The 25710-nt window shown below is 46.0% G+C and overlaps 1 protein-coding gene across 4 annotated transcripts; it reads left to right on the top strand.

Moving 5' to 3' along the window:
* Positions 1-5590: 5590 nt before the first annotated feature.
* Positions 5591-16785, top strand: ZNF789 (zinc finger protein 789). 4 transcript variants are annotated; one of them, XM_027527724.1, is made up of 5 exons: positions 5592-5733; positions 9591-9668; positions 11234-11360; positions 14481-14594; positions 15642-16785. In XM_027527724.1, the coding sequence occupies exons 2-5, from the start codon at positions 9600-9602 to the stop codon at positions 16652-16654; spliced, it is 1323 nt and encodes a 440-aa protein (XP_027383525.1). In that variant the 5' UTR covers positions 5592-5733; positions 9591-9599; the 3' UTR covers positions 16655-16785. The 4 variants fall into 4 exon arrangements, with proteins under 4 accessions (XP_027383526.1, XP_027383525.1, XP_027383523.1 ...); XM_027527722.1 differs by having other exon boundaries at positions 5592-5810; XM_027527723.1 differs by having other exon boundaries at positions 5592-5866.
* Positions 16786-25710: the final 8925 nt, after the last annotated feature.

The raw sequence follows: 25710 nt of genomic DNA, 5'->3' as shown, positions 1-25710 counted from the left end.
CTGCTATAAATATTTGTATACAGGAATTTGTGTGGACATATTTCTTTGGTAACAGCTAGCAGTGGGATTATTGGCTCATATGGTAAATATACATTTAATTTTATGCATTTTCTCCAGCAGTGTGTGAAATTTATAGTTCCTCTATATCTGAGTCAGCATTTTGTATTGTCAGGTTTCTATTTTAGCTATTGTATTAAGTTTAATAGTATCTCATTATAGCATTAATTTCCATTTCCCTAATGGACAATCATTTGAGCATCTTTTCACATATTTATGGCTGTGCATGTCTTCCTTTGGTGAAGTTCAAATCTGTTGCACATTTTAAAAATTCAAGTGTCTTATGAATAAGAATTATTTTTATATATTGTTTTCAAATGATCACACCCGTGTTTTACAAATGTTTTCTCCCAGTCTGTGGCTTCTCTTTTCATTTTCTTAACAGTGTTTGAAGAGCAAAATTTTAAAATTTTGATCAACTTCAGTTATCAAGTTTTTTTCTTATATGGTTCATTCTTTGTGTGTTCTGCCTAAGAAATCTTTGCCTAATCCACGGTCACAAATTTCTGTTTTCATCCAACTGTTTTATAGAAGTTTTAGATTTTACGTTTAGGTCTATAATGCATTTTGAGATGATCTTTGTAAATGGCTAAAGGAGATTAAAGAGACATGACAAATGCAATGTATTACTTTGGCTTGAATCTTTCACTAGGAAAAAAAAAAAGCTATAAAGGACATAATTAAGTCCATTGTCAAAATGGACGCCCACCCCCAGGGACCTAACAGAGGTCTGCTGGCTTTACATCAAGATCCCAGTCAAGTCTGGTAAACGCAAATAGGGGCGGGGCATCCAGTAAACACACAGGCCTGGCGCTCCTCCCTCCCACTGCCCTCTGCCTGCGCCCCCTCCCCTGGCCTCAAGGCAGGAATCACGGCTAAGGGCTGCCCAAAGCGCGGCCGGACCTACCTCACATGCACCCAACCTGGACTCACACAGAAGTGGTGGTGAGGTGCCTGGCCCTGGCTTGGAGGTCCTGAAATTGAGGATTTTTGACATGAGAGATGGATTACAGGTGAGTGATGGCAGAACGTCTAATGGACCTTCATATATATTTCACATGTATCTGTGAAATGCACCTTGAAGAGTGCCTCACATATAGGAAGTGCTACACACATGTCTGTGAAAGAAGTAGGAAAGGAAGAAAGAGAAGGAAGGATTATAAATGAGTGATTTCAACTAAATGAGGGGTTGTAGAGCAGAGGGAGGCAGAAGTAACCAAATAAGGCTTAACAGAAGAGCTGAACACAAGACTATAAAGTGAACATTCAGAACCGACCATATGAACATGGCCTATGAAAAGACTTTACTTATGGGTTGTTTAGACACAGTCACTCAAGCATCCCTTCTGCTGTCTTTGCCTTTGACCTCTCTAAAGTCCTGTATTCAGACATACTTGTGCTTCAGCCTAGCCTAATGTAATTGTTCCAACCATCCCCTGCTCCAGTGGCAAATCCCATTTCAAGACTAACACCTTTACTTCTTACTTTTTCCTTTAGATTCTAAGATGAAAGAAAAAAAGAATGAAAAGGCTTCAAGACAGAAAATGGTGGGGGGGGCGGGGTGCGGGGAGTGAAACTTCCAGGACATTACTAGGAGAAACCAAACAGCATGCCAGTGATAATGGCAAGGCTGTGAAAATTCAGGCAATGAAGAAATGCTTAGAGAGACACCTGGGAAAATAACCCAGAAACAATATTTCTGTTGTCTTCATAAACAACACAGGGGAGAATGGGAAGGGTTCTGGCAGAGTCCCTGTGCCATCAGAAGACACAAGCCAGAGAGAAGCCCTACCAGTGTAAGGGATGTGAGGAAAGCTCTAGCCAGAGCAGACCTGGGAGTCCACAGCCAGGAGACACTCCAAGTGGGTGGTGAGTGCAAGAATAGCTTTCATCGTGATCATGCCTCATCATGCCCCACATGAGGGAGAGGCCACATCACTGCCTTGACTATCAGAAAACCTTTCATGCACCACCCAGAAGGTGCATCAGAAAATCCACACTAAAAAAAAAGCACAAAACGTAGTGGCAGTGGCAAAAGCTTCATACAGAGCTCAGTATTCTCATCACCACCAGTGACGGCACTGAGGAGAAAGCCCAGTTCTTGCGGAGAATGTGGGAAAAGCTTCAGGTAAAGCTCACACCTGGATGAGCACCAGAGGAACCAATCATAGGAGAGACAGACCCTAGAGTGCAGCGTGTGTGACGCAGCTTCCAACCTCAGGATAACTTTTGGCTGCACAGGAAAGAAACCCTGCAAATCCTGGATGTATGGCACCAGCTTACTTTTACACTACAGAACCTACCTGGGGGAGGAAACTCTTCAGCGTCAGGCATAGAAGAGGTTTGGTCTTTTACCTGAGATACCAGAAAACTCACAGCTCCAGAATGGTTCAACAAGGAAAAAACCTGTACAATTAGATTACCTTGGTCATAAGAAACTACACCGCCCTACAAGGGGTGAGGGGAAGGGCTGACTACGAAGAGGGGGCCTGTGGAGCAGAAGGACCCGCCAGAGGAGGACAGGAGGACACAGGGCCGGGGGTGAGGGTCGAAGGTGAGGAGTGGGCTCTTTAGAATCCCAGGACCGGGGAGAGGATGCAGCCTCCCTGGGATCTGGGCAGCTGGCACTGCCCTCCAGGGGCCAAGATAGCGAGGCTGAGGGGGTGAATCTGATCTCAGGTGGCCTCAGCCTGCAGAGGCTTGGAGCAGGGTTTCAGCTCCTGAGGTCATGGAATGACAGAGCTGAATCCTGGCCACTAGACCAGTGGCTGGTGACAAGGCCCTGGGCCATTGGCTTTGCAGAAAAGAATGGCCACAAAGAGGGAAAGCAGTGAAACAAGTAGTGTTTATTAGGAGGAAAGAGTACAGTACATGCGGGTAGACTCACAGTGGGCTCAGAGACAGTCACACCCTTGTGTAGTTTAAATCACTTTTATGGGACATTTCTTCCAGTTTTTCTTTGGCCAATCATTTTCATTTGCCTGGTTCAGAGTCCTTATTTGGTGTATCTCAGGGTCTTCCCTCATGTTTACAGGCATCTCTCAGCCAAGATGGATTCCAGCAAAGAGGCCTATTGGTAGCTTGGCATCACTCCCCTTTTAACCTCCAAGGAACTTTCTAGTCAGAAAGTCTCCTTGACAAAGAGAATGAGATATATGTGGTCGCTTACCTTCTGTCTGGGCAGGTCCCAGCCTCCTCTCTCAATTGTCCTGCGATTCTCATCTTGCAGTACTGGTGCACGGGAAATGAATTCTCAACTGCTCACCCTGGGGTGGGGGGGTACCCATCTACCTACTGCCTCAAATCCACCCCTTGCAAGAGGACTTTACAGGGAGAGGCAGAGGTAGTAAAGAATTTAAAGCAGGAAAATGAGAAAGGCAGTGTTTTCCCCGGAATGAAGTCAGAAAATTCCAAGGGAACTTTGAAGTTTCTGAGCTATTTCAAAGGAAAAGCTATCTGACCTGTAACAGGGGTGTCTGGATTTACTTGGGGCAGGGGGCCAGATGCTGAGATTTTAGGTCCGCAGTGATTCCCACACCAGGATGGTGGAGGGAAGAAGGTGGACAGTGCAGCACAGATTTACACTAGAAGGGCATGTGATCCTAACTCTGAGCACTTTGTTTCAGGTCCCTAAAGAAACTGCGCATTCCCATGGAGTTGGAGCAGGTTCTTCCAGGGAGGGGTGGGGCAAGGAAAGCCCTGGTCTGAACTGGGAGCTCTGGGCCGGGACAGGGGAGGGTTCTTTCCTGTACATCTAAAGTGCTCATTTAAGCTCCTGGCTTGAACAGGTTTAAGATAAAAGCATACAATTCTGTGGGCCACTTATGTCTAAAACTAAGGTGTGACTTTGCCAACAAAGGTCTGTCTAGTCAAGGCTATGGTTTTTACAGTGGTCATGTATGAATGTGAGAGTTGGACTATAAAGACAGCTGAGTGCCAAAGAATTGATGCTTTTGAACTGTGGTGTTGGAGAAGACTCTTGAGAGTCACTTGGACTGCAAGGAGATCCAACCAGTCCATCCTAAAGGAGATCAGTCCTGGGTGTTCATTGGAAGGACTGATGCTGAAGCTGAAACTCCAATACTTTGGCCACCTGATGCAAAGAGCTGACTCATTGGAAAAGACCCTGATGCTGGGAAAGATTGAAGATCTTCAGCTCCATCAGTATGGATGTCCAACTCAGATGCATACATGACTGCTGGAAAAATGACAGCTTTGACTAGACGGACCTTTGTCAGCAAAGTAATGTCTCTGCTTTTTAATATGCTGTCTAGGTTGTTCATAGCTTTTCTTCCAAGGAGCAAGTGTCTTTTAATCTCATGGCTGCAGTCACCATCTGCAGTGATTTTGGAACCCAAGAAAATAAAGTCTGTCACTGTTTCCATTGTTTCCCCATCTATTTGCCACGAAGTTATGGGACTGGATGCCATGATCTTCCTTTTTTGAATGTTGAGTTTTAAGCCAGCTTTATCACTCTCCTCTTTCACTTTCATCAAGAGGCTCTTTAGTTCTTCATTTTCTGCTGTAAGGGTGGTGTCATCTGCGTATCCGAGGTTATTGATATTTCTCCTAGCAATCTTGATTCCACTTTGTGCTTCATCCAGCCCGGCACTTCACATGATGTTCTCTGCATGTAAGTTAAATAAGCAGGGTGACAGTATACAGCCTTGACATACTGCTTTTCAAATTTGGAACCAGTTTGTTGTTCCATGTAGGGTTCTAACTGTTGCTTCTTGACCTACATATAGATTTCTCCAGAGGCACATAAAGTGGTCTGGTATTCTCATCTCTTGAAGAATTTTCCAATTTGTTGTGATCTACACAGTCAAAGGCTTTGACGTAATCAATAAAAGAAGTAGATGTTTTTCTGTAATTCTCTTGCTTTTTCTATGATCCAACGGATGTTGGCAATTTGATCTCTGGTTCTTCTGCCTTTTCTAAATTCAGCTTGAACATCTGGAAGTTCATGGTTTAGGTACCGTTGAAGCCTGGCTTGGAGAATTTTGAGCATTACTTTACTGTATGAGCATTAGCATACTGAGCGTATGAGATGAATGCAATTGTGCTGTAGTTTGAACATTCTTTGAACATATGGAATCAAAGATTAATTAGTCGTACTATCAATTACAATTAATTACCACTAAGTCTTCTCTTTCTTTAAACAACAGCATTAAGTAGAAAAGTAAATTCCGGATAACATCATATCAGATGAATATTTTTATGCTAATAGCATATGTGTGTATTATTCATTATATTTAATTTTTTGTTTAATTTTTTTGCCTAGTCCAGGGTCGGCTCTCTAAAAAGTCATTCTGGACTCCCAAAAGGAGGGTTTAAAAATACCCAGCTACACAAAGGTTCACCCGTGGAGATCTTGCTACAATCTGTGGGAAAAGAAAGTGCTTGGGGTAACCAACCTGGAAATCACGTGGCCTAGACCACTCCATCTGCGGCGGCTGATTGGCTCCGACCAGAACGGCAGTTGCGAAGAGACGTGAGTGCCCCGCCCCCTGACTCGCAAACTCCCCGCGACCGGCCACAGCGCTTACCCCGATCAGAGAGTTGTGAATCCTCCGAGCTTCCTAGAAGGTCCTCGGGTGGGGACGCTCTGCTCGGCCTGCGCTAGTGATCGGGCGACAGGCACAAAGATCTTCCGCATGGACACCTCAGGTGGAGGTTAGCCGAGGTCCCGACCTAATTCCGAGTCTGGCCTGGCGCCTCCATAATGGAGGCCAGCTCCAAGGCAGCCGCAGGTGCATCCTGAGGACTTCCTGGAGGAGGAGGCACGGCGGGGGTCGGAGGCGCGGAGGTTTGGGGAGAAAAGAGCTAGTGTGATGGGCGGAGTGGGGTGCCAGGGGAAGCCACGGTGGCCCCGCCACAGGTGTGAGAGCTGGAGAGACAACCCCCTTTCCCTCGAATCCCGTGCCCCCCACCACGTCCCTCCAAACCCCCGGTCTTCAGGGCATTTACCGAGAAACTTCCTGAAGAGGCCAGCCTCTGAGTATCATGTCAGGTCCTTTGGCTTTAGAGAAGTTCAGAGTCCGATGAATGAATGGCTGGTTAATACTATTGTTTGCTTTGGCTTTGTTTGTTAGTCGCTCAGTCCTGTCCGACTCTTCGCGACCCCCATGGACTGTGGCCCACCAGGCTTCTCTGTCCGTGGAATTCTCCAGGCAAGAATACTGGAGTGTGGCACTTCCCTGGTGGTCCAGTGGCTAAGACCCTGCGCTCCCAATGCAGGGGGCCTGGGCTTGATCCTTGGGTCAGGGATCCCAGGTCAGGGCTTGATCCCAGATCACACATGCTGCAACTAAGATCCTGTACAGCCAAATAAATGCACATTAAAAAAAAAAAGAATGGGTAGCTATTCCCTTCTCTAGGGGAATCATCTGCACCCAGGGATCCAACCCAAGTCTCCTGCATTGCAGATTTTGTTATAAATTGAATTATGGATTCTGACTTCCAAATGCACAGTGCTCACAGCAGGTAATCTACTTTAGATAGTGAAAGGGTCGATGTCCCTTCCCCAGCCATGGAGCTATTGATCACAAGTGCCTCCTTGGTTAAGAGGCAAGAGGGCTTACAAACAGTGTTTTTAAAGAAGGAGACCAGAATGTAACAGACTTTCTTAAAAATGCAGTTACATGAAACAAGGTTTGCCAGTGCCCAGAAAGGCACCAGAAAAAAGTGGAAATCCTCTGTATCTCATCATTTGTGTATTCCCTGAGAGAAACATTAAATTTATTATATTAAAGAAGAACCAAAGTGGAGGCCACAGTTTAAGTATACTCCCAGGCCAGCTACCCAGAGCTGCAGAACCAAAACTTTAACTGTCCTAATTTCCCATGAAGAGCTGGCTCTGTCCTTAAAGGAAACAAGCTTTCTTCACGTCTGGGTAACCTTGCAGCTTCCTAGCAGCTACAAACAAGTAAACTTGTACCGTGGTACTCTTCTGAAAGGACCCTCAGGTCTAGTAACCAGTCCCAAGAGAAAACAATGTACTTCCTCATTCCTGTGCACAGGAGGAAAATAATTTTCTCTCTACCCTTCTGAGTACTTAGCTGAGATTCCTGCAATAAAAAATGAAGACAAACAAGTTTCTTAACATGTATACCTCAGGTAAGAGGCTTCCCAGGTGGCACAGTGGTAAAGAATCCACGTGCCAGTGCAGGAAATGTAAGAAACATGGGTTCAAACCTTGGGTCAATATTCTTGCTTGGAAAATTACATGGACAGAGGAGCCTGACAGGCTGCAGTCCACGGGGTCGCAGAGTTGGACACGCCTGCACATGCACACACGCTTACCTTGTATAAACATGGAGATTCCCAAGGAAAAATGATTAACCCCTGAGATGGCTTAGAATTCAGGTCTATTGTAAATGCAGTCTTCATAGGGAAGGGAGTTGTTTAGTTGCTAAGTTGTATCTCTTAAGACTCTTGAAAGTTCATGACTCTTTTGAGACCCCATGGACTATAGCCCACTAGGCTCCTCTGTCCATGAGATTTCTCTGGCAACAATACTGGAGTGGGTTGCCGCTTCCTTCTCCAAGGGATGTTCTTAACTCAAGGATTGAACCCACGTCTCCTTCATTGCAGGTGGATTCTTTACCACTGAGCCACTGGGGAAGTCCTAGGGCAAGGGGAGGGAGGTTCTATACCTGGAAGAGGCTGAAACTGCAGTTAGGCTAAGTATTAGGTGTCGGTTTGCTGACATGGGGCTTAGCACAAGTGAGTCCACATGGCTTGTGAGATCTTAGTTCCCCCAACCAGGGATTGAACCTGATCCCCAACAAGGAAAGCACTGAGTCCTAACCACCAGACCACCAGGGAATTCTCCTTTTGCCCCCCCCCCCCCAACCTTTTTTAAAAAACAGCTGTTTTTTTTAAGTGCCTGCAGCTCAAAATAATCAGTTTTCCAAAGTGGTATATTAGGGAGTGGGTTATTCTGCCGCCCATTTACATGTTTTATAAACTGAAGGGTAAGTGCGGAGGAACTAACTTCTTAAGACTTTCCATTTTGAAGCCCCCTTGTTAGCAGTTTGGTTTTCACTCCATAAACTGTTCATATCAAGTAAAGTCCTCTGAATTTTCTTTTGACAACAGCTGTGCCTGCTCAGTCGCTCAGTTGGTGTCCAACTCTTTGAGACCCCATGGACCCTGCCAGGCTTCTCTGTCCATGGAATATTCCAGACAAGAATACTGGAGTGTGTTTCCTTTTCCTCCTCCAGGGGATCTCCCAACCCAGGGATCGAACCGGAGTCTCCTGCATCTCTGGCATTGCAAGTGGATTCTTTATCACTTGAGCAGCCTGGGAAGCCCCTTTGACAACAGTTAGCTCTTTATATATCATATGTAGCCTAAAATCTCTGATAACTTCCCTAAAATCATTGTTATACTCTCTGAGCTGATTCTGTGTGACGTAGAAACAAACTGCTGCTACTGCTGCTAAGTCACGTCAGTCGTGTCTGACTCTGTGCGACCCCAGAGATGGCAGCCCACCAGGCTCCCCCGTCCCTGGGATTCTCCAGGCAAGAACACTGGAGTGGGTTGCCATTTCCTTCTCCAATGCATGAAAGTGAAAAGTGAAAGTGAAGTCCCTCAGTCGTGTCCGACTCTTAGCGACCCCATGGACTGCAGCCTACCAGGCTCCTCCGTACAGGGGATTTTCCAGGCAAGAGTGCTGGAGTGGGGTGCCATTGCCTTCTCCAAGAAATAAACTAAGACCGCCCAAATGAGAGCAGGCAAAGGTTCTTCAGGCAGAGCTTGCTATACTAAGTGAACTGGCCACTATCACGTTTGGCAGAGACTCAAAAGCAAGCAGGAGAAACTTTAGAGTGGAAAAAAGGGAAAACTCAACTATGCTGAGTTTTGAGGAGATCGACTTGGAAAACCTGGAGGCAGGTTAAGTAAAAGAAGCAGGACTCCCTTCCACCCGGCCTCAGGGAGCAAGCAAGCAGGGGAACCTATTCTTTGTTCTTGCTCCCCGCTCCTGCAGTATCGGCCCCAATAAAACCTTGCTTGGGGGGAAAAAAAAAAGGGGCAGGACATCCTATGTGATTTGGTAGGGGAGCACACCCGACTTTCTCTACTGGTCCTGGATGGAGGAGGGGGACACATGTTAGGGACAAGTTCACACTTGCCACCTAAGTCCTGATTGGGCGCCTGTTGCCACGTTGCTTCTGGTTTGGGTTCCAGGCCAGAGCTACAGGTTGCAGGTTAGAGTTCTGTTTTTTCCTATAGTCTGGTCCCTTGATATATTGAGTCTCTCACTGAGGTGCTGAAGAATATATTCTAGAGAGAGGGCGAGGGCAGAGGCACAGGTTTCCTAGGATAAAAATTAGAAATTGATCTAGCATCAGAAATTCCTAAGACCATTCTAGCGGCTGCTTTCATTGTAATCCCACATTCCAACACCAAACACTGTGACTTTGTACTACTCGAGCTTTGTTGGCCCCATTGGCATTCCCCATCTAAAGTCTGTCTAGTGAGAGAGCTTTGATTCAGGGCTGACCTTGTTTTCTTTTTTTCTCCAGCTTAGCCTGATGGCCAGGATCCAGCCCCATTTTGGAGACCAGGCCATGGAAGCCATGTTCCTGCCAGTCCCATGGAAGGTGAGCTGGTTCCCCCTGCCTCCACCTCCTCAGTGTAGTCTCAGCAGCCAGGCAGTGGTTTTCACATGGCCATTGGGGTTGAGCCATCTTTATCAGCTGGGGGGTGTTTCCTTCGTGGATGATATGATGCACAGAGCTTGAACTCTGGGGTCAGACAGGATCAAATCCAGGCTCTGTTTTAGACATGTCACCTAATCTCTCTGGGGCACAGTTTCCTTATCTGTAAAATGGGTCATGACAGTAGCTGTCATGAGGATTCAGTGAAGTGAGGCTCTTGGAGTGCTTGGCAGAGGATCTAGTGATGTTTCGAGCGCCCTGTAAGTTTTAGCTGCCGTCACCACAGTTGCTCTGTGTTTGTGTCAGTGAGCATTCTTGAGTACCTACTGTGTGCAAGATAGATATGTCCTTTGTGCTGGGAGAGAGACTCTTACCCTAAGGACTTTACAAGCCGTTTAGGGAAGGAGATATGGAAACAAGCTCATATAATTCTGATCCCTTGGATTAAAAGGTACAGTAGAAGTTTAGGTACTGATGGTAACAAGAGGGAGGGTGATTTTAAGAAGTCAAGTTGAAAAGTCAGTGAAAAGTCAGGAGACACATGAGGAAGCCATTGTGACAATTTGTAAAGACTAGTCGTGGACAGGAGGGAGTTCAAAGGGAACAATTTGACCCCACTGGCCCAGCATGTCCACATTTGCTGAGGGAACACAGAGCTCTGCCTGCCTTTCTGGTGTCATCTCCCGCCTTCCCTGAAACAGAGGACCTGCACGTGGGGATGTGAACGCTCTTCCCCACCCCACAACCTCCCCACCACTGTGTATCCTGTTCTCCCCGCCTACAAGCAAACTCACCTCTGCATATGTTAACACTCAGCTCAAAGATCATCGTTTCTGTGAAATCTCTGATTTCCTGCGGTAACTGTATTGCTCTCCCCTGTATTCACACGTGGGCAGAGGGCTGGCGCGAGGCTCAGAAGGACACTCCAGGGGAGCTATGAAGACTGAAGTCAGAGGGGGGTTTGTGGGGTGACTGCAGATGTGTGTGTAGGTTTTCTTTACAGAACTGGTCCAGTTAGGGGTGGAGAGAGTGGAAACAAGAGGAAGGCAGGCATGGGAGCATCTCTGTAAAGACAGGAACAGAGTGTGCATCCTTGCCAGCCTCGGGGAGGGAGGCAGAGGAAGAGCACGTGCCTAGGGAGGACACGGCTGTTTCTCTGCTTCCTCACTTCACCTTTGCCCTCAGGCATATGGGGTGTCTCTACACATGGAGCAGTTCTGACACCAGCTGGGTGCCCCATGATTTGACTCAGTTCTGATTATCTGAATGACCACAGCAGAGACCAAACAGCCAGAGAAGCCTCACACACTGACCACGTGTCCCTCTAGAGAGAACATGTGTGACTCTAGTGCAGAAGAAAGAACATGCATGGCCTGAGGGTCAGAGCTTGAGTTGAGCCCTGAGTCTGCTAATTAACTGGATGAGCCTTGCCTGTAGGACAACAATAATACTGTGGCCCACAGAGCTGTGATAAGAGCTGCAGCTGTAATGAGTCTCTGTATTTCCAGGGGTTGCTGTCCTTTGAGGATGTGGCTCTGTACTTCACTAGGGAAGAGTGGGACATGCTGGACTGGGCTCAGAAGGCCCTCTACAGGGACGTGATGCTGGACAACTACAGAGACGTCGTCTCCTTGGGTAATGAGCTGGCTTAAGATTTGAGTGTCTACGCAAGTCCTTGGTTTCTTCCGTGCAATGCCCAAAGCAGAAAAAGCTCTGAAAACCAGTTTTATCATAACTCATTTGGCTATAAGGCCTAACCTGAAGTCATCAGGTGGTTAAACCTGATTTTATCCTGTAGGAAGCTATTTATCATCCTTTTTCTCATTTGGTCTCCATATATATGTATAGCATAATAAATATCAGAAAGTTTTTCTAAGGTTTCAGCTCAACCCCTGTTGAGGGTGGTACATAATAGAAACTATACCCACACTCAAGTCACCTTTCTGAAATCTGGAAAAATTTTGAGTCCTGAAACAAATCAGGCCTTAAAGTTTTCAAGTAAGGGATTGTGGATAATGAGTAGTTTCCTTTTGTTTTAGAGTTTGAAGACATTCATCCCCCAGCCTGAATCCTCCACATCTGTAAGACTTCTAGGAGTTGAAAAGATTGTGGTCCATGCAGATTCCAAAGTCTACCTTCTTCCTCTCTTGAAAAGTCTTTCTTTCTTCTGTCTGAAAATGGTTTCCTTCTTTGCTTATACCATCACCGGGTGCCCAGGAGATGATTCTTCACTGACTTCACTTCTGTACCTCCTCAGCTTCCACCTTCCTGGGAGCCCACCCTTGTCTCATTCAATGCAGAGTCTCCTACAGAGGGAGGCTCCTCGACGGATTTTTCTTTGTGGAGCATGTTTGACCCCATGCTGACACTCTCGGCAGATTCTTGACCACCTTTGTGGGATTGTCCACCCACCACTGGATGCTTTAATGTTTATTTTTGTTTGGAAAGCATTCAGGGGCTCCCAGACAGCTGTGTAATCACAAGGGTCGCCAACCAGTCCACTTAAAACCATTCTGTTCTTCACTAGTACAGTATTGAGTAAGTTACATGAGATATTCATCATTCTTATTATGAAATAGGCTGTGTGTTAGACAATTTTGCCCAACTGCAGGCTAATTCAACTATTCTTGGCATGTTTAAGGTAGGTAAGACTAAGCTATGATATTCAGTAGTTTAGGTGTATTAAATGCACTTCTTTTTTTTTTTTTGAAATTGCCAATATTTTATTGCTTTGGCCTACAGAAACAGCCCTTTCGCATCATTCAACCTAATGAAATCCTATCTATTTTTCATCTATCAGAAAATTAATGTAAATGCATTCTTTTTTTTTTTTTTTTGAACCTGGACTGGCATCTCGTTTCATACATGACATTTCACATGTTTCAATGCCATTCTCCCAAATCTTCCCACCCTCTCCCTCTCCCACAGAGTCCATAAGCCTGTTCTATACATCAGTGTCTCTTTTGCTGTCTCATATACAGGGTTATCGTTACCATCTTTCTAAATTCCATATATATGCGTTAGTATACTGTATTGGTGTTTGTCCTTCTGGCTTACTTCACTCTGTATAATAGGCTCCAGTTTCATCCACCTCATTAGAACTGATTCAAATGTATTCTTTTTAATGGCTGAGTAATACTCCATTGTGTATATGTACCACAGCTTTCTTATCCATTCATCTGCTGATGGACATCTAGGTTGCTTCCATGTCCTGGCTATTATAAACAGTGCTGCGATGAACATTGGGGTACAGTGTGGAGATTCCTTAAAAAACTGGAAATAGAACTGCCTTATGATCCAGCAATCCCACTGCTGGGCATACACACTGAGGAAACCAGAAGGGAAAGAGACACGTGTACCCCAATGTTCATCGCAGCACTGTTTATATTAAATGCACTTCTAACTTACAATATTTTCGATGGATTTATGGGAGCTTCCCTGGTGGCTTAGACGGTAAAGCGTCTGTCTACAATGAGGAAGACCCGGGTTCGATCCCTGGGTCGGGAAGATCCCCTGGAAAAGGAAATGGCAATCCACTCCAGTACTATTGCCTGTAAAATCCCATGGACAGAGGAACCTGGTAGGCTACAGTCCATGGGATCGCAAAGAGTTGGACATGACTGAGCGACTTCACTTATCCTGTAAATGGGCTTCCCTCATAGCTCAGTTGGTAAAGAATCCGCCTGCAATGCAGGAGACCCAGGTTTGATTGCTGGGTTGGGAAGATCCGCTGGAGAAGGGATAGGCTACCCACTCCAGTATTCTTGGACTTCCCTTGTGGCTCAGCTGGTAAAGAATCCTCCTGCAATGTGGGAGACCTGGGTTCGATCCCTGGGTTGGGAAGATCCCCTGGAGAAGGGAAAGGCTACCCACTCCAGTATTCTGGCCTGGAGAATTCCATGGACTGCACAGTCCATGGGGTCGCAAAGAGTCAGACACGACTGACTTTCACTTACCCTGTCCTAAGAAGAGGATGATGTGTGTATATACACACTCACACATGTAGTTTTTTGGGAGGGAGGTGCTCTAGGTCTTAGTTGCGGCATGAAAGATCTTTCATTGCAGCACACAGACTCTCTAGTTATGGTTCACAGGCTTAGCTGCTCTGCAGCCATGTGGGGTCTTAGTTCCCTGACCAGGAATGGAAACCTGTGAGCCCTGAATTGCAAGGCAGATTCTTAACCACTGGACCACCAGGGAACACCCCAACACACGTAGTTTTTAGAAACAAATTCATATCATAATTTACATGAACTTTGAATCATGCTACATGTGAGTTTTGTATTCTGCTTTAAAATACCTGGGGAGCCTTTTCCTGTTTTAAGAAATGTCCTTTGAATTCATGGATTTTCAATATTAGCCTAATATTCTGCCTTCATTGTATCTGGCTACACTTTAATCCTTCCCCTGTTGATATTTGGTTTATTTCCAGTTTGCACTGTTAGGATTCTGCTGAACATCTGGGGTGCATTAACCTTTGCCCATTAACCTTTGCCCTCATTTCCCTTAGGCTCTATTCTTAAGAGTGAAATGACCATGTCCACGAGTGTGAATATTGTTCAGGCTTTCAATCAAGATGCCGAGCTTTCGCAAAGATGGTGCTGATTCCTCTCCTCAGATAATCCTTCTGATTATTGTCCTGATCTCTGCTTGTTGCTGCAGCCCTGCCACCCAGACCCCCAGGGGTAGACTGAGCTCTGGGACCTCTCCTACCACTTGCTAACCACCACATCCCATTTACTTCCCCACGAGTAGGATTTCAGTTTCCCAAACCTGAGGTGATCTGTCAGCTGGAACAGTGGGAAGAGCCGTGGATCCTGGATCTGCCGAGAGCGGGGACTAGGAAGGCTTCCGGTAGTGCCTGCCCAGGTGGGTGAGGAGCAGACCTGGCCCCTGGGGGTCATGTAGAGTTGGTGACACCATCCAGGAGACCCCGCCTGCACCCGGATACCAAGCCGGGAGTTTGGCTTGTGTTCTCCTGCTTGTTCATCCCTACTGTCCCCTGATGGTGGTGGGTATGATCGTTGCCCCTGTTCCCCAGAGATAATCCCCAGCTGGATTTCAAGTCTGCAAAGCTCATCCTCTTTCTCCTGCAATAAAGCTCATTCTATTTCTACTAGAGGCAGGCTGGTGCTTTCTGACAGCTCTCAGGCCATTCTAGATACTCCTTTTTTCTACCCTCATCACTTACCCTTTTTCTGTACTTTCTCTTGTTCCCTTGCTTTCATTCTGTTTTCCACATCCCCTTGGTGTTTCTTGATGTTCCTGCCTTTTCCTACTTACTGTGTCCTGATGGCTGCTGCTTTCTACCCTTTACCACATCCCTCCGCTCCTTGGATTCTCAGCCTCAGCTCTGTTGACGTTTTGGGCTGTTTGATCCTGGGCCTCACAGGATGTCAAGCAGCATCATTGGCCTCCGCCTACTACATTCTGGCAGGACCATCCCTGGTTGAGAGTCACTGCTCTGTTCCATTGGCTTTTGTGCTGTTTCTCAGGTTCCTTTTCTTTTCTCTCTGACACACTGCCTCCATTTTAAAGCAGTCATTTCTCCCAGAATTGTGAAAAACATGCTTCTCTAGAAAGTACAAGATGCTCCCTCTCTCCTAGAGCTATGTGACTCTGCTGGGTACCAACAGGAAGCTGTTTTCCCCCACTAGTGGAGAAGGGTGTGTTCAGTTCTCACATTCTCTGACACACTTGTGCATATGTTAGTTGGTTAGTTCGTGATGTCAAGAGCTCTTTCTGATATGAAAGCTGAGGGTCCTACAAAAATCAGAATACTGGCTCTTTAATATGGCGATGGAACCAGGTGAGCACTTCTTAGCCTCGTTTGAGTCTCTCATATCACAAACAGTTGCTTCTTTCCTTTTCTTCTGTAGCAGTCAGGTAATTTGCATATTCTTTTTATTTGGCTAGATTCGGAAGCCAGATTCCAGACGAAAGAGCTCACCCCAATGGAGAACACTTCTGAAGATTTAATGTTATGGAAGATGTCAGCACTAAAGCAGAAAACAGCCAAGGAGCCTTCAGAAGAGTTATGTGAATATAATGAACTTGTGGACATTTACGGATTTTCACTCCCTGCTACTGGTGATGAGTGCTGTAAGGACTTCCTTCAAAGCCTTAACCTTATTCACAGTCGGAGAGCTCAGACATGGACACAGCAGGGCAAATACGATGAGTACGGAAAACCCTGCCATCAGAGATCACAGCTTTTGAGGCATAAGAGAACTCTGACAAACGCAAAATCTTATGAATGCCACGAATGTGGAAGAGCCTTCCAGCGGCAGGCAAATTTTGTTCGACATCAAAGACTTCACAGTTCAGAGAATCCTTTTGAGTGTGACATATGTGGGCAGGCCTTCAAACAGAAGTCCACTCTGATCATCCACAAACAGTGTCACTCACAAAAAAAGCCATATAAATGTCACGACTGTGGAAAGTGTTTCCGTCAGATGGCATATCTCGTTGAACATAAGAGGATCCATACCAAAGAAAAACCCTATAAGTGCAGCAAATGTGAAAGAACGTTTAGTCAGAATTCAACGCTTATTCGACATCAGTTAATCCACAGTGGAGAGAAACCCCACAAGTGCACTAAATGTGGAAAAGCCTTTGGCCGGCACTCAACCCTTATGAGCCATCAACAGATTCACAGTAAACAGAATGCCCACAAATGCAGTGAATGTGGAGAATCCTTTGGTCGCAATGTCGATCTCATTCAGCATCAAAGGATCCACACAAAGGAGGAATTCTTTGAGTGTAGAGAATGTGGGAAAACCTTTAGCTTTAAGGCAAATCTTCATCGACATGAGGTTATTCATACTGGAGAGAGACCCTACAGATGTGACAAATGTGGAAAGTCTTTCAGTTGGCGCACAAGCTTTATTAAGCATCAGGGTACCCACAGAGAGCAGGTATCTGCATGATATTAACTGGAAAAGCTATCATTTAAAGTCCAGAACTTAACCGCTATGGCAAGTATGTATAACCTGATTGTTTCATGAAAATTAATAAACAAGAACTGGTTTTTCTGGGGGGACCCTCTCCTTGTAGCCAACCTTCTGGCTGCAGTAATTAATAGAGGACTTCCTTGGTGGTCCAGGGGTTAATACTCCGTGCTTTCACTGCAGGAGGTACGGATTTGATCCCTGGTCCCCCTGGTCAGGAAAGTTCCACATACCACACGGTGCTTCCTAGGTGGCTCAGCAGTAAAGAATCCACCTGCCAATGCAGGAAATGCAGGTTTGATCCCTGGGTGGGAAAGATCCCCTGGAGAAGGAAATGGCAACCCACTCCAATATTCTTGCCTGGGAAATCCCATAGACAGAGGAGTCTAGCAGGCTGTAGTCCACGGGGTCGCAAAGTTAGACACAACTTAGTGACTAAACAAGAACAAAGATATCTATTTACACATTTATCCTTATATATAAATTTCTAAGGACTATGTATATATATATGTCCACAATTCCTTTTTTTTTTAATTTTTCAATTTAAAAAATGTGAGAGCAAACATGTTTTCTTATGATCCGTTTGACTACCAAACCTGAGATGACCTGAATTTATTTGCTGGTGAAGTAAAGACTGTTTATCCCCACTAGTGTACATATTCACACATTTTGTTCCAATGTGTTCAGTAATGGAGTGCTGGCTTCCCTGGTAGTTCATCTGGTAAAGAATTCACCTGCAATGCAGAAGACCCCGGTTCAATTCCTTGATCGGGAAGATCCCCTGGAGAAGGGTTAGGCTACCCACTCCAGTATTCTTGGGCTTCCCTGATGGCTCAGACTGTAAAGAATCCACCTGCAATGTTGAAGACCCTGAGTTGGGAAGATCACTTGGAGGAGGGCATGGCAACCCACTCCAGGACTCTGGAGAATTCCCCATGGACAGAGGAGCATGGTGGGCTACAGTCCATGGAGTTGCAAAAAGTCAGACACAACTGAGCAACTAACCACAGCACGGCACATGGAGTATTAGTGCAAACCCCTAAGCGGTTTTATGTAAAATACCTATCTACAAACTGAAAAATTCTGATTTTTGAAACATTTATGCCCCAAGGATCAAGGATCTGGGGCTTTGAGAGAGGCACATGTCACATCAGTGAAGAGTAACAGTACAACTATTGGATTGACAATAAATAACATCCCCACTTTAAGAACTTTCCAAATGCCAAGCAGAAGCCCTGATAAGACAAAAAGTAAAAGGCAGCTTGGTTTCCTGATGGCAACTCTCTATACAGGTAAGAACCAATCTGGAAATCAGCAATCCACACCTGTTCAGTTCAGTCACTCAGTCTTGTCCAATTCTTTGTGACCCCATTCTTGTCCAGTTCTTTGGGACTGCAGCACACCCAGCTTCCCTGTCCATCACCAACTCCCAGAGCTTGCTCAAACTCATGACTCATCAAGTCAGTGATGCCATCCAGCCATATCATCCTCTGTTGTCCCCTTCTCCTCCTACCTTCAATCTTTCCCAGCATCAGGGTCTTTTCCAAGGAGTAAGTTCTTCACATCTGGTGGCCAAAGTATTGGAGTTTCAGCTTCAGCATCAGTCCGTGCAATGAATATTCAGGACTGATTTCCTTTAGGATGGATTGGTTGGATCTCCTTGCAGTCCAAGGGACTCTCAAGGGTCTTCTCCAATACCACAATTCAAAAGCATCAATTCTTCAGCTCCATCAGTATGGATGTCCAACTCAGATGCATGCATGACTGCTGGAAAAATGATAACTTTGACTAGACGGACCTTTGCTGGCCAAGTAATGTCTCTGCTTTTTAATATGCTGACTAGGTTGGTCATAGCTTCTCTTCCAAGGAGCAAGTGTCTTTTAATCTCATGGCTGCAATCACCATCTGCAGTGATTTTGGAGCCCAAGAAAATAAAGTCTGTTACTGTTTCCATTATTTCCCCATCTATTTGCCATGAAGTGATGGGACCAGATGCCATGATCTTCCTTTTTTGAATGTTGAGTTTTAAGCCAGCTTTTTCACTCTTTCACTTTCATCAAGAGGCTCTTCAGTTCCTCTTCATTTTCTGCCAAAAGCGTGGTGTCATCTGCGTGTCTGAGGTCATTGGTATTTCTCCCGGCAATCTTGATTCCAGCTTGTGCTTCATCCAGCCTGGCACTTCGCATGATGTACTCAGCATGTAAGTTAAATAAGCAGGGTGACAACATACAGCCTTGACGTACTCCTTTCCCAATTTGGAACCAGTCTGTTGTTCCATGTCCGATTCTAACTGTTGCTTCTTGACATGCACACTGATTTCTCAAGAGGCAGGTAAGGTAGTCTCGTATTCCTGTCTCTATGGGAATCTACCCTGAGGAAGAGCCAATTACAGGCAACAGGCTTCACTATAGGAGACTAGCTACCTGCCGTAAAGGCTTTCCTTAGGCTGTGACCAAAAGCTAAGCCATACAGTCTGGCACGTGGGCCTCGGACAATTTAAAATTATTAAAATAAACCCTTTGCTCACCAAAATGAATCCAGTGTGGGTCCTGAAGGAGACAGGGTGCCAAGATAGATGCTTTAGTCTGATCATTCGAAGTGGCAATGTGATCTCTGCTCACCAAGATGAATGGCCACAGAGGCCCCTAAGCCATGCTGTCATCATGTGCCAATGATGCCACATCCACTGTGACACCTGATGGGGCAATAATGATTACCACAGACTGTTCAGAATCTTGCCAGAAGTTAAGCTTGTGAGAAGCAAGGGCTCACAGACTCCACCTCCCCAACCCCACTGCACTGCCTGGTAGACAGCCCGGGTTGGAAGCAAGGATGTAGTTAGGAGGTTAATCAGATCAGATCAGATTAGATCAGTCGCTCAGTCCTGTCCGACTCTTTGCGACCCCATGAATCGCAGCACGCGAAGCCTCCCTGTCCGTCTCCAACTCCCGGAGTTCACTGAGACTCACGTCCATCGAGTCAGTGATGCCATCCAACCATCTCATCCTCTGTCGTCCCCTTCTCCTCCTGCCCCCAATCCCTCCCAGCATCAGAGTCTTTTCCAATGAGTCAACTCTTCGCATCAGGTGGCCAAAGGACTGGAGTTTCAGCTTTAGCATCATTCCTTCCAAAGAAATCCCAGGGCTGATCTCCTTCAGAATGGACTCGTTGGATCTCCTTGCAGTCCAAGGAACTCTCAAGCGTCTTCTCCAACACCACAGTTCAAAAGCATCAATTCTTCGGCGCTCAGCCTTCTTCACAGTCCAACTCTCACATCCATACATGACCACAGGAAAAACCATAGCCTTGACTAGACGGACCTTTGTTGGCAAAGTAATGTCTCTGCTTTTCAATATGCTATCTAGGTTGGTCATAACTTTCCTTCCAAGGAGTAAGCATCTTTTAATTTCATGGCTGCAGTCACCATCTGCAGTGATAGGAGGTTAATGGGAGGGCACAAACCCTGTCCCTTCAGTCCCCACCCCCGAGGCCCCCAGGAGCTTCCCTTGTACCTCTGTGCCTTTGCCTTTTAGACCCTGAAGTTCTAAGCAGGCTTTCGGATCTTCCAGAATAGGGCTCAGAAATTTATAAACAAAGATGAGCTAAGACACTAGATGTAAATGACTTTATAACTCCTCTTCCAGCTCCGATCAGGTCTTCTATCACTTTGTTAACAAAAATCTAGATTTACCATCTTGCCGGATGCTGTGCTAGGGCCTACGGGAAAATACAAAGAGTAACAAGATCCCAACTGTCCTGAACTGTGTGCCCCTCACAAAATTCATGCACTGTACGCCCTACCCCCCAGTGTGACCGTTTATGGCAACAGAGCCCTTAAGGTGGTGATTAAGGTTAAATGAGGTCATGAGGTTGGGTTCCTCAAGGTTAAGACTGCTGCTGCTGCTGCTGCTTAGTCGCTTCAGTCGTGTCCGACTCTGTGCGACGCCAGAGACGGCAGCCCACCAGACTCCCCGGTCCCTGGGATTCTCCAGGCAAGAACACTGGAGTGGGTTGCCATTTCCTTCTCCAGTGCATGAAAGTGAAAAGTGAAAGTGAAGTCGCTCAGTCGTGTCCGACTCTTAGCGACCCCATGGACTACAGCCTTCCAGGCTCCTCCATCCATGGGATTTTCCAGGCAAGAGTACTGGAGTGGGGTGCCATTAGTACCCTTTTAAGAAGAGGAGAGAGACACCGGGAGTGCAGGGGCATGGAGACAGGAAAGACCACAGTGAGAAGTCAGCCTTAGGCAAGCCCTGAGAGCTCTGAGAAACCCACCCTATGGACACCTCAGGACGTCTTGTCTTCAACGCCTTTCCTAATAGAACTAAAAATTCAGGGTAAGTCAAATCAGTAAGTTGGGCTGGAAATTGGGGAGGGAAAAGTGGAAGAGAAACACAACCTGCCGGGGGTACTAACCACACAGCTCCTCAGGGAACCGAAGGGCAGCAGACGCCACACGCCTGTAGGACAAACAGAACTGGTTCCAGAAAGATGACCGGAAGCGCGTCACGATCCCGCCCCCCAACTACCGGGAGCTCTACCCCCATAGGCGTTCTCTAGGAATCTAGGAGGTCTTTCGGTCTCCGTGGTTCCTCTATAAATTGAGGGAATTTAAACCTCTTCCTCAGTCTAAGAAATACCTAGAAGCAGGTCCTCACTACTGAGAAAGAACTGAGGAATTGATGGGGCGGAAGGTGCAGCTCATAAGTTTTGAGAACTATTAATAGCACATGGTACCTGTTTCTAACGGCTCTTTCTGCAGGGAAAGGACCGCAAGCTGGTGACCTGGACCTGGTCACACTCAGATGGCTCTGATACTTTTGTGGGAAAGAAAACAAAAAACCTTTGACTGAATCAATCACAGTCTTCCTCCCTGCCCCAGTACTGTGGCAAACATTTCTGTAGAATTCAACCTGTGTGCTCCATGCACCAATTTACTGCTGTAAATGGATGCAGGTTCTACTGTCCTGATCCAGATTGCTCTAACTTGCGTCAAACTGACCAGACAAAATATATGACCCCAGTGGTCTGTTTCCCTTCACTTTTGGAGGTTTGCAAGGTAAGATGATGATGGATGTGATGATTGAGTAGCAGCAAAAAAAACTTAACAAATGTTCAGGTCATAAAACTCTTTTTTAAGTTTTTTCTGCAACTAAGAGATGTAAGACTCCAGGTTGGCACAGTTTTCAGCTCACTAAGGGGTTTCTGGCAATCAGAGGTGTTTTTAAAGGGAAGAGGCTGCCTCGGGATGCAATGAACCCATCGGTGGAAGGGTTTCATGTAGAAAAGAAGCTGCCAGGAAGTGTTCTCTCCAGTTCAACACAGTTATTAAGCACTTGCTGCATGCACATGTCTACAACTGAATGGTGATTCCTCCATTGAGTGGGAGGTTGAGTTTGACAGTCCCATCAAATCCTTTACAAGATTCTATTAATGTTTTTACCATTTGGATCAAAATCTTTTTCACATAAACTGACAAGAAGTTTCATCACTTCGTAATGTTTAATCATCTAAGACAGTATAGTTTGGTGCTTAAGAGCTTAGCTTTTGGAGGCAAAGTGACCGTGGTTCAAATACTCACTCTGCCACTTGTTGGCTGTGTGACTTTGGGCAAATGAATTAACTGCTCTGAATGTCAAGTTTTTCTCAACTGTAAAATGAGGGTGCTATTAAGTGAAACCATTGCATAATGTGAGGATTAAATGAGGTGATCCACATAAAGCACTTAGCATGATGTTTAAAGCACGGTGGACATTAACACCAGGCTTTACTGAAGTTGTCATTCTCAATTGTCTTAAATCACCTTTAAGTCTTAATCACCTTTAGCTGTGTGATCGTTTGTAGGTGACAAGTCTCCTTAAATGCTTCCAAGGAGGCCCTCTGACACTCATACATTACATTAAGTTGGTGGATATTTGCCCCGAGTGTCATTTTCTCTCTTTAAGCAATCAGTGGCTTTCAGCCAGAGCCACTCAATTCCACATTTTCATTTTGTTCCTCAAAACTTACCCAAATTGGTGTATCCCTTCTTATCTGTATTCCATCCCAGTTCACCAAAGTGAGTGTCTCCCAACTGAATGGCCACCACATGCCTGGGACTACTAGTGTTCCGCCCACCATTGGTGATGGGTCCTTGTTGCCTCATGGTGAGTGGCCAGTCCATTCTTTCAGGACAATTCATGGCACCATACATCTCAGATCAGGTTGCCTAAAGCAGAGCCTGAGACAAGCATTCAGACCCACGTGATTTGTTGAGGACAGGAAGGGGAGGAGGGGATGGGAGCACAGAGGACAAAAAAATGGATGGAGTCTGACAACCAAAGTCTTGCCTCTGCCCGATCCACAAAGGGTGGGTCTGGAGCATACTGCACCTGCTTCCCACCCGGAGGCAAGTGAATCAGCCTTTGTAACCCTGTATCTCCCGGCTTCTGCCCCTGACCTCAGATGTGGGGTAGCTCCTCTCGGCCGCACTTAAGTGCGCTGGTCGCAGCCGCCCGCATCCGAGGTCAGGGGCAGCAGCCGAGAGGAGCTGTCCCTCGTCCAAGGTCAGGGGCGACAACCAGGAGGACCAACCCCACGTCCAAGGAGCAGTGGCTGCGTGGGTGCAGGAGGGCCTAGAGGAGCTATCCCACGTTGAAGGTCAGGAAGGGAAGCGGTGAGGAGATACCCCTCATCCAAGGTAAGGAGCAGCGGCTGCACTTTGCTGGAGCAGCCATCAAGAGATACCCCACGCCCAAGGTAAGAGAAACCCAAGTAAAACGGTAGGTGTTGCAAGAGGGCATCAGAGGACAGACACACTGAAACCATAATCACAGGGAACTAGTCAATCTAATCAGGCAATGGCACCCCACTCCAGTCCTCTCACCTGGAAAATCCCATGGACGGAGGAGCCTGGTAGGCTGCAGTCCATGGGGTCACTAAGAGTCAGACACGACTGAGTGACTTCACTTTCACTTTTCACTTTCATGCATTGGAGAAGGAAATGGCAACCCACTCCAGTGTTCTTGCCTGGAGAATCCCAGGGACGGGGGAGCCTGGTGGGCTGCCATCTCTGGGGTTGCACAGAGTCGGACACGACTGAAGCGACTTAGCAGCAGCAATCACACTAGGACCACAGCCTTGTCTAACTCAATGAAACCAAGCCATGCCTGTGGGACAACCCAAGATGGACAGGTAATGGTGGAGAGATCTGACAGAATGTGGTCCACTGGAGAAGGGAATGGCAAACAACTTCAGTATTCTTGCCTTGAGAACCCCATGAACAGTATGAAAAGGCAAAATGATAGGATACTGAAAGAGGAACTCCCCAGGTCAGTAGGTGCCCAATATGCTTCTGGAGATCAGTGGAGAAATAACTCCAGAAAGAATGAAGGGATGGAGCCAAAGCAAACACAATACCCAGCTGTGGGTGTGACTGGTGATAGAAGCAAGGTCCGATGCTGTAAAGAGCAATATTGCATAGGAACCTGGAATGTCAGGTCCATGAATCAAGGCAAATTAGAAGTGGTCAAACAAGAGATGGCAAGAGTGAATGTCAACATTCTAGGAATCAGCGAAATCAGGGAACTCAAATGGACTGGAATGGATGAATTTAACTCAGATGACCATTATATCTACTACTGCGGGCAGGAATCCCTCAGAAGAAATGGAGTAGCCATCATGATCAACAAAAGAGTCCGAAATGCAGTACTTGGATGCAATCTCAAAAATGACAGAATGATCTCTGTTCATTTCCAAGGCAAACCATTCAATATCACAGTAATCCAAGTCTATGCCCCAACCAGTAGCGCTGAAGAAGCTGAAGTTGAACGGTTCTATGAAGACCTACAAGACCTTTTAGAACTAACACCCAAAAAAGATGTCCTTTTCATTACAGGGGACTGGAATGCAAAAGTAGGAAGTCAAGAAACACCTGGAGTAACAGTCAAATTTAGCCTTGGAATACGGAATGAAGCAGGGCAAATACTAATAGAGTTTTGCCAAGAGGACGCACTGGTCATAGCAAACACCCTCTTCCAGCAACACTAGAGAAGACTCTACACATGGACATCAGATGGACACCAGATGGTCAACACCAAAATCAGATTGATTATGTTCTTTGCAGCCAAAGATGGAGAAGCTCTATACAGTCAACAAAAACAAGACCAGGAGCTGACTGGCTCAGATCATGAACTCCTTATTACCAAATTCAGACTTAAATTGAAGAAAGTAGGGGAAACCACTAGACCATTCACATATGACCTAAATCAAATCCCTTATGATTACACAGTGGAAGTGAGAAATAGATTTATGGGCCTAGATCTGATAGATAGAGTACCTGATGAACTATGAAATGAGGTTTGTGACATTGTACAGGAGACAGGGATCAAGACGATCCCCATGGAAAAGAAATGCAAAAAAGCAAAATGGCTGTCTGGGGAGGCCTTACAAATAGCTGTGAAAAGAAGAGAAGAGAAAAGCAAAGGAGAAAAGGAAAGATATAAGCATCTGAATGCAGAGTTCCAAAGAATAGCAAGAGATAAGAAAGCTTTCTTAAGCAATCATTGCAAAGAAATAGAGGAAAACAACAGAATGGGAAAGACTAGAGATCTCTTCAAGAAGATTAGAGATACCAAGGGAACATTTCATGCAAAGATGGGCTCGATAAAGGACAGAAATGGTATGGACCTAACAGAAGCAGAAGATATTAAGAAGAGGTGGCAAGAATACACAGAAGAACTGTACAACAAAGATCTTCACGACCCAGATAATCACGATGGTGTGATCACTCACCTAGAGCCAGACATCCTGGAATGTGAAGTCAAGTGGGCCTTAGAAAGCATCACTATGAACAAAGCTAGTGGAGATGATGGAATTCCAGTTGAGCTATTTCAAATCCTGAAAGATGATGCTGTGAAAATACTGCACTCAATATGCCAGCAAATTTGGAAAACTCAGCAGTGGCCACAGGACTGGAAAAGGTCAGTTTTCATTCCAATCCCCAAGAAAGGCAATGCCAAAGAATGCTCAAACTACTGCACAATTGCACTCATCTC

This window comes from Bos indicus x Bos taurus, chromosome 25, assembly GCF_003369695.1.
Source record: "Bos indicus x Bos taurus breed Angus x Brahman F1 hybrid chromosome 25, Bos_hybrid_MaternalHap_v2.0, whole genome shotgun sequence".
Lineage (NCBI taxonomy): Eukaryota > Metazoa > Chordata > Mammalia > Artiodactyla > Bovidae > Bos > Bos indicus x Bos taurus.
This window is presented reverse-complemented; position numbering and strand designations above follow the sequence as displayed.

What these genes read in the sequence shown, in the direction of transcription:
- ZNF789 (XM_027527724.1), top strand. Translation starts at nt 9,600, where the DNA reads ATGGCCAGGATCCAGCCCCATTTTGGAGACCAGGCCATGGAAGCCATG. An exon ending in TCCTGCCAGTCCCATGGAAG is followed by an intron (nt 9,669 to 11,233) that starts GTGAGCTGGTTC and finishes CTGTATTTCCAG; the next exon opens with GGGTTGCTGTCCTTTGAGGA. An exon ending in TTCCGGTAGTGCCTGCCCAG is followed by an intron (nt 14,595 to 15,641) that starts GTGGGTGAGGAG and finishes TTATTTGGCTAG; the next exon opens with ATTCGGAAGCCAGATTCCAG.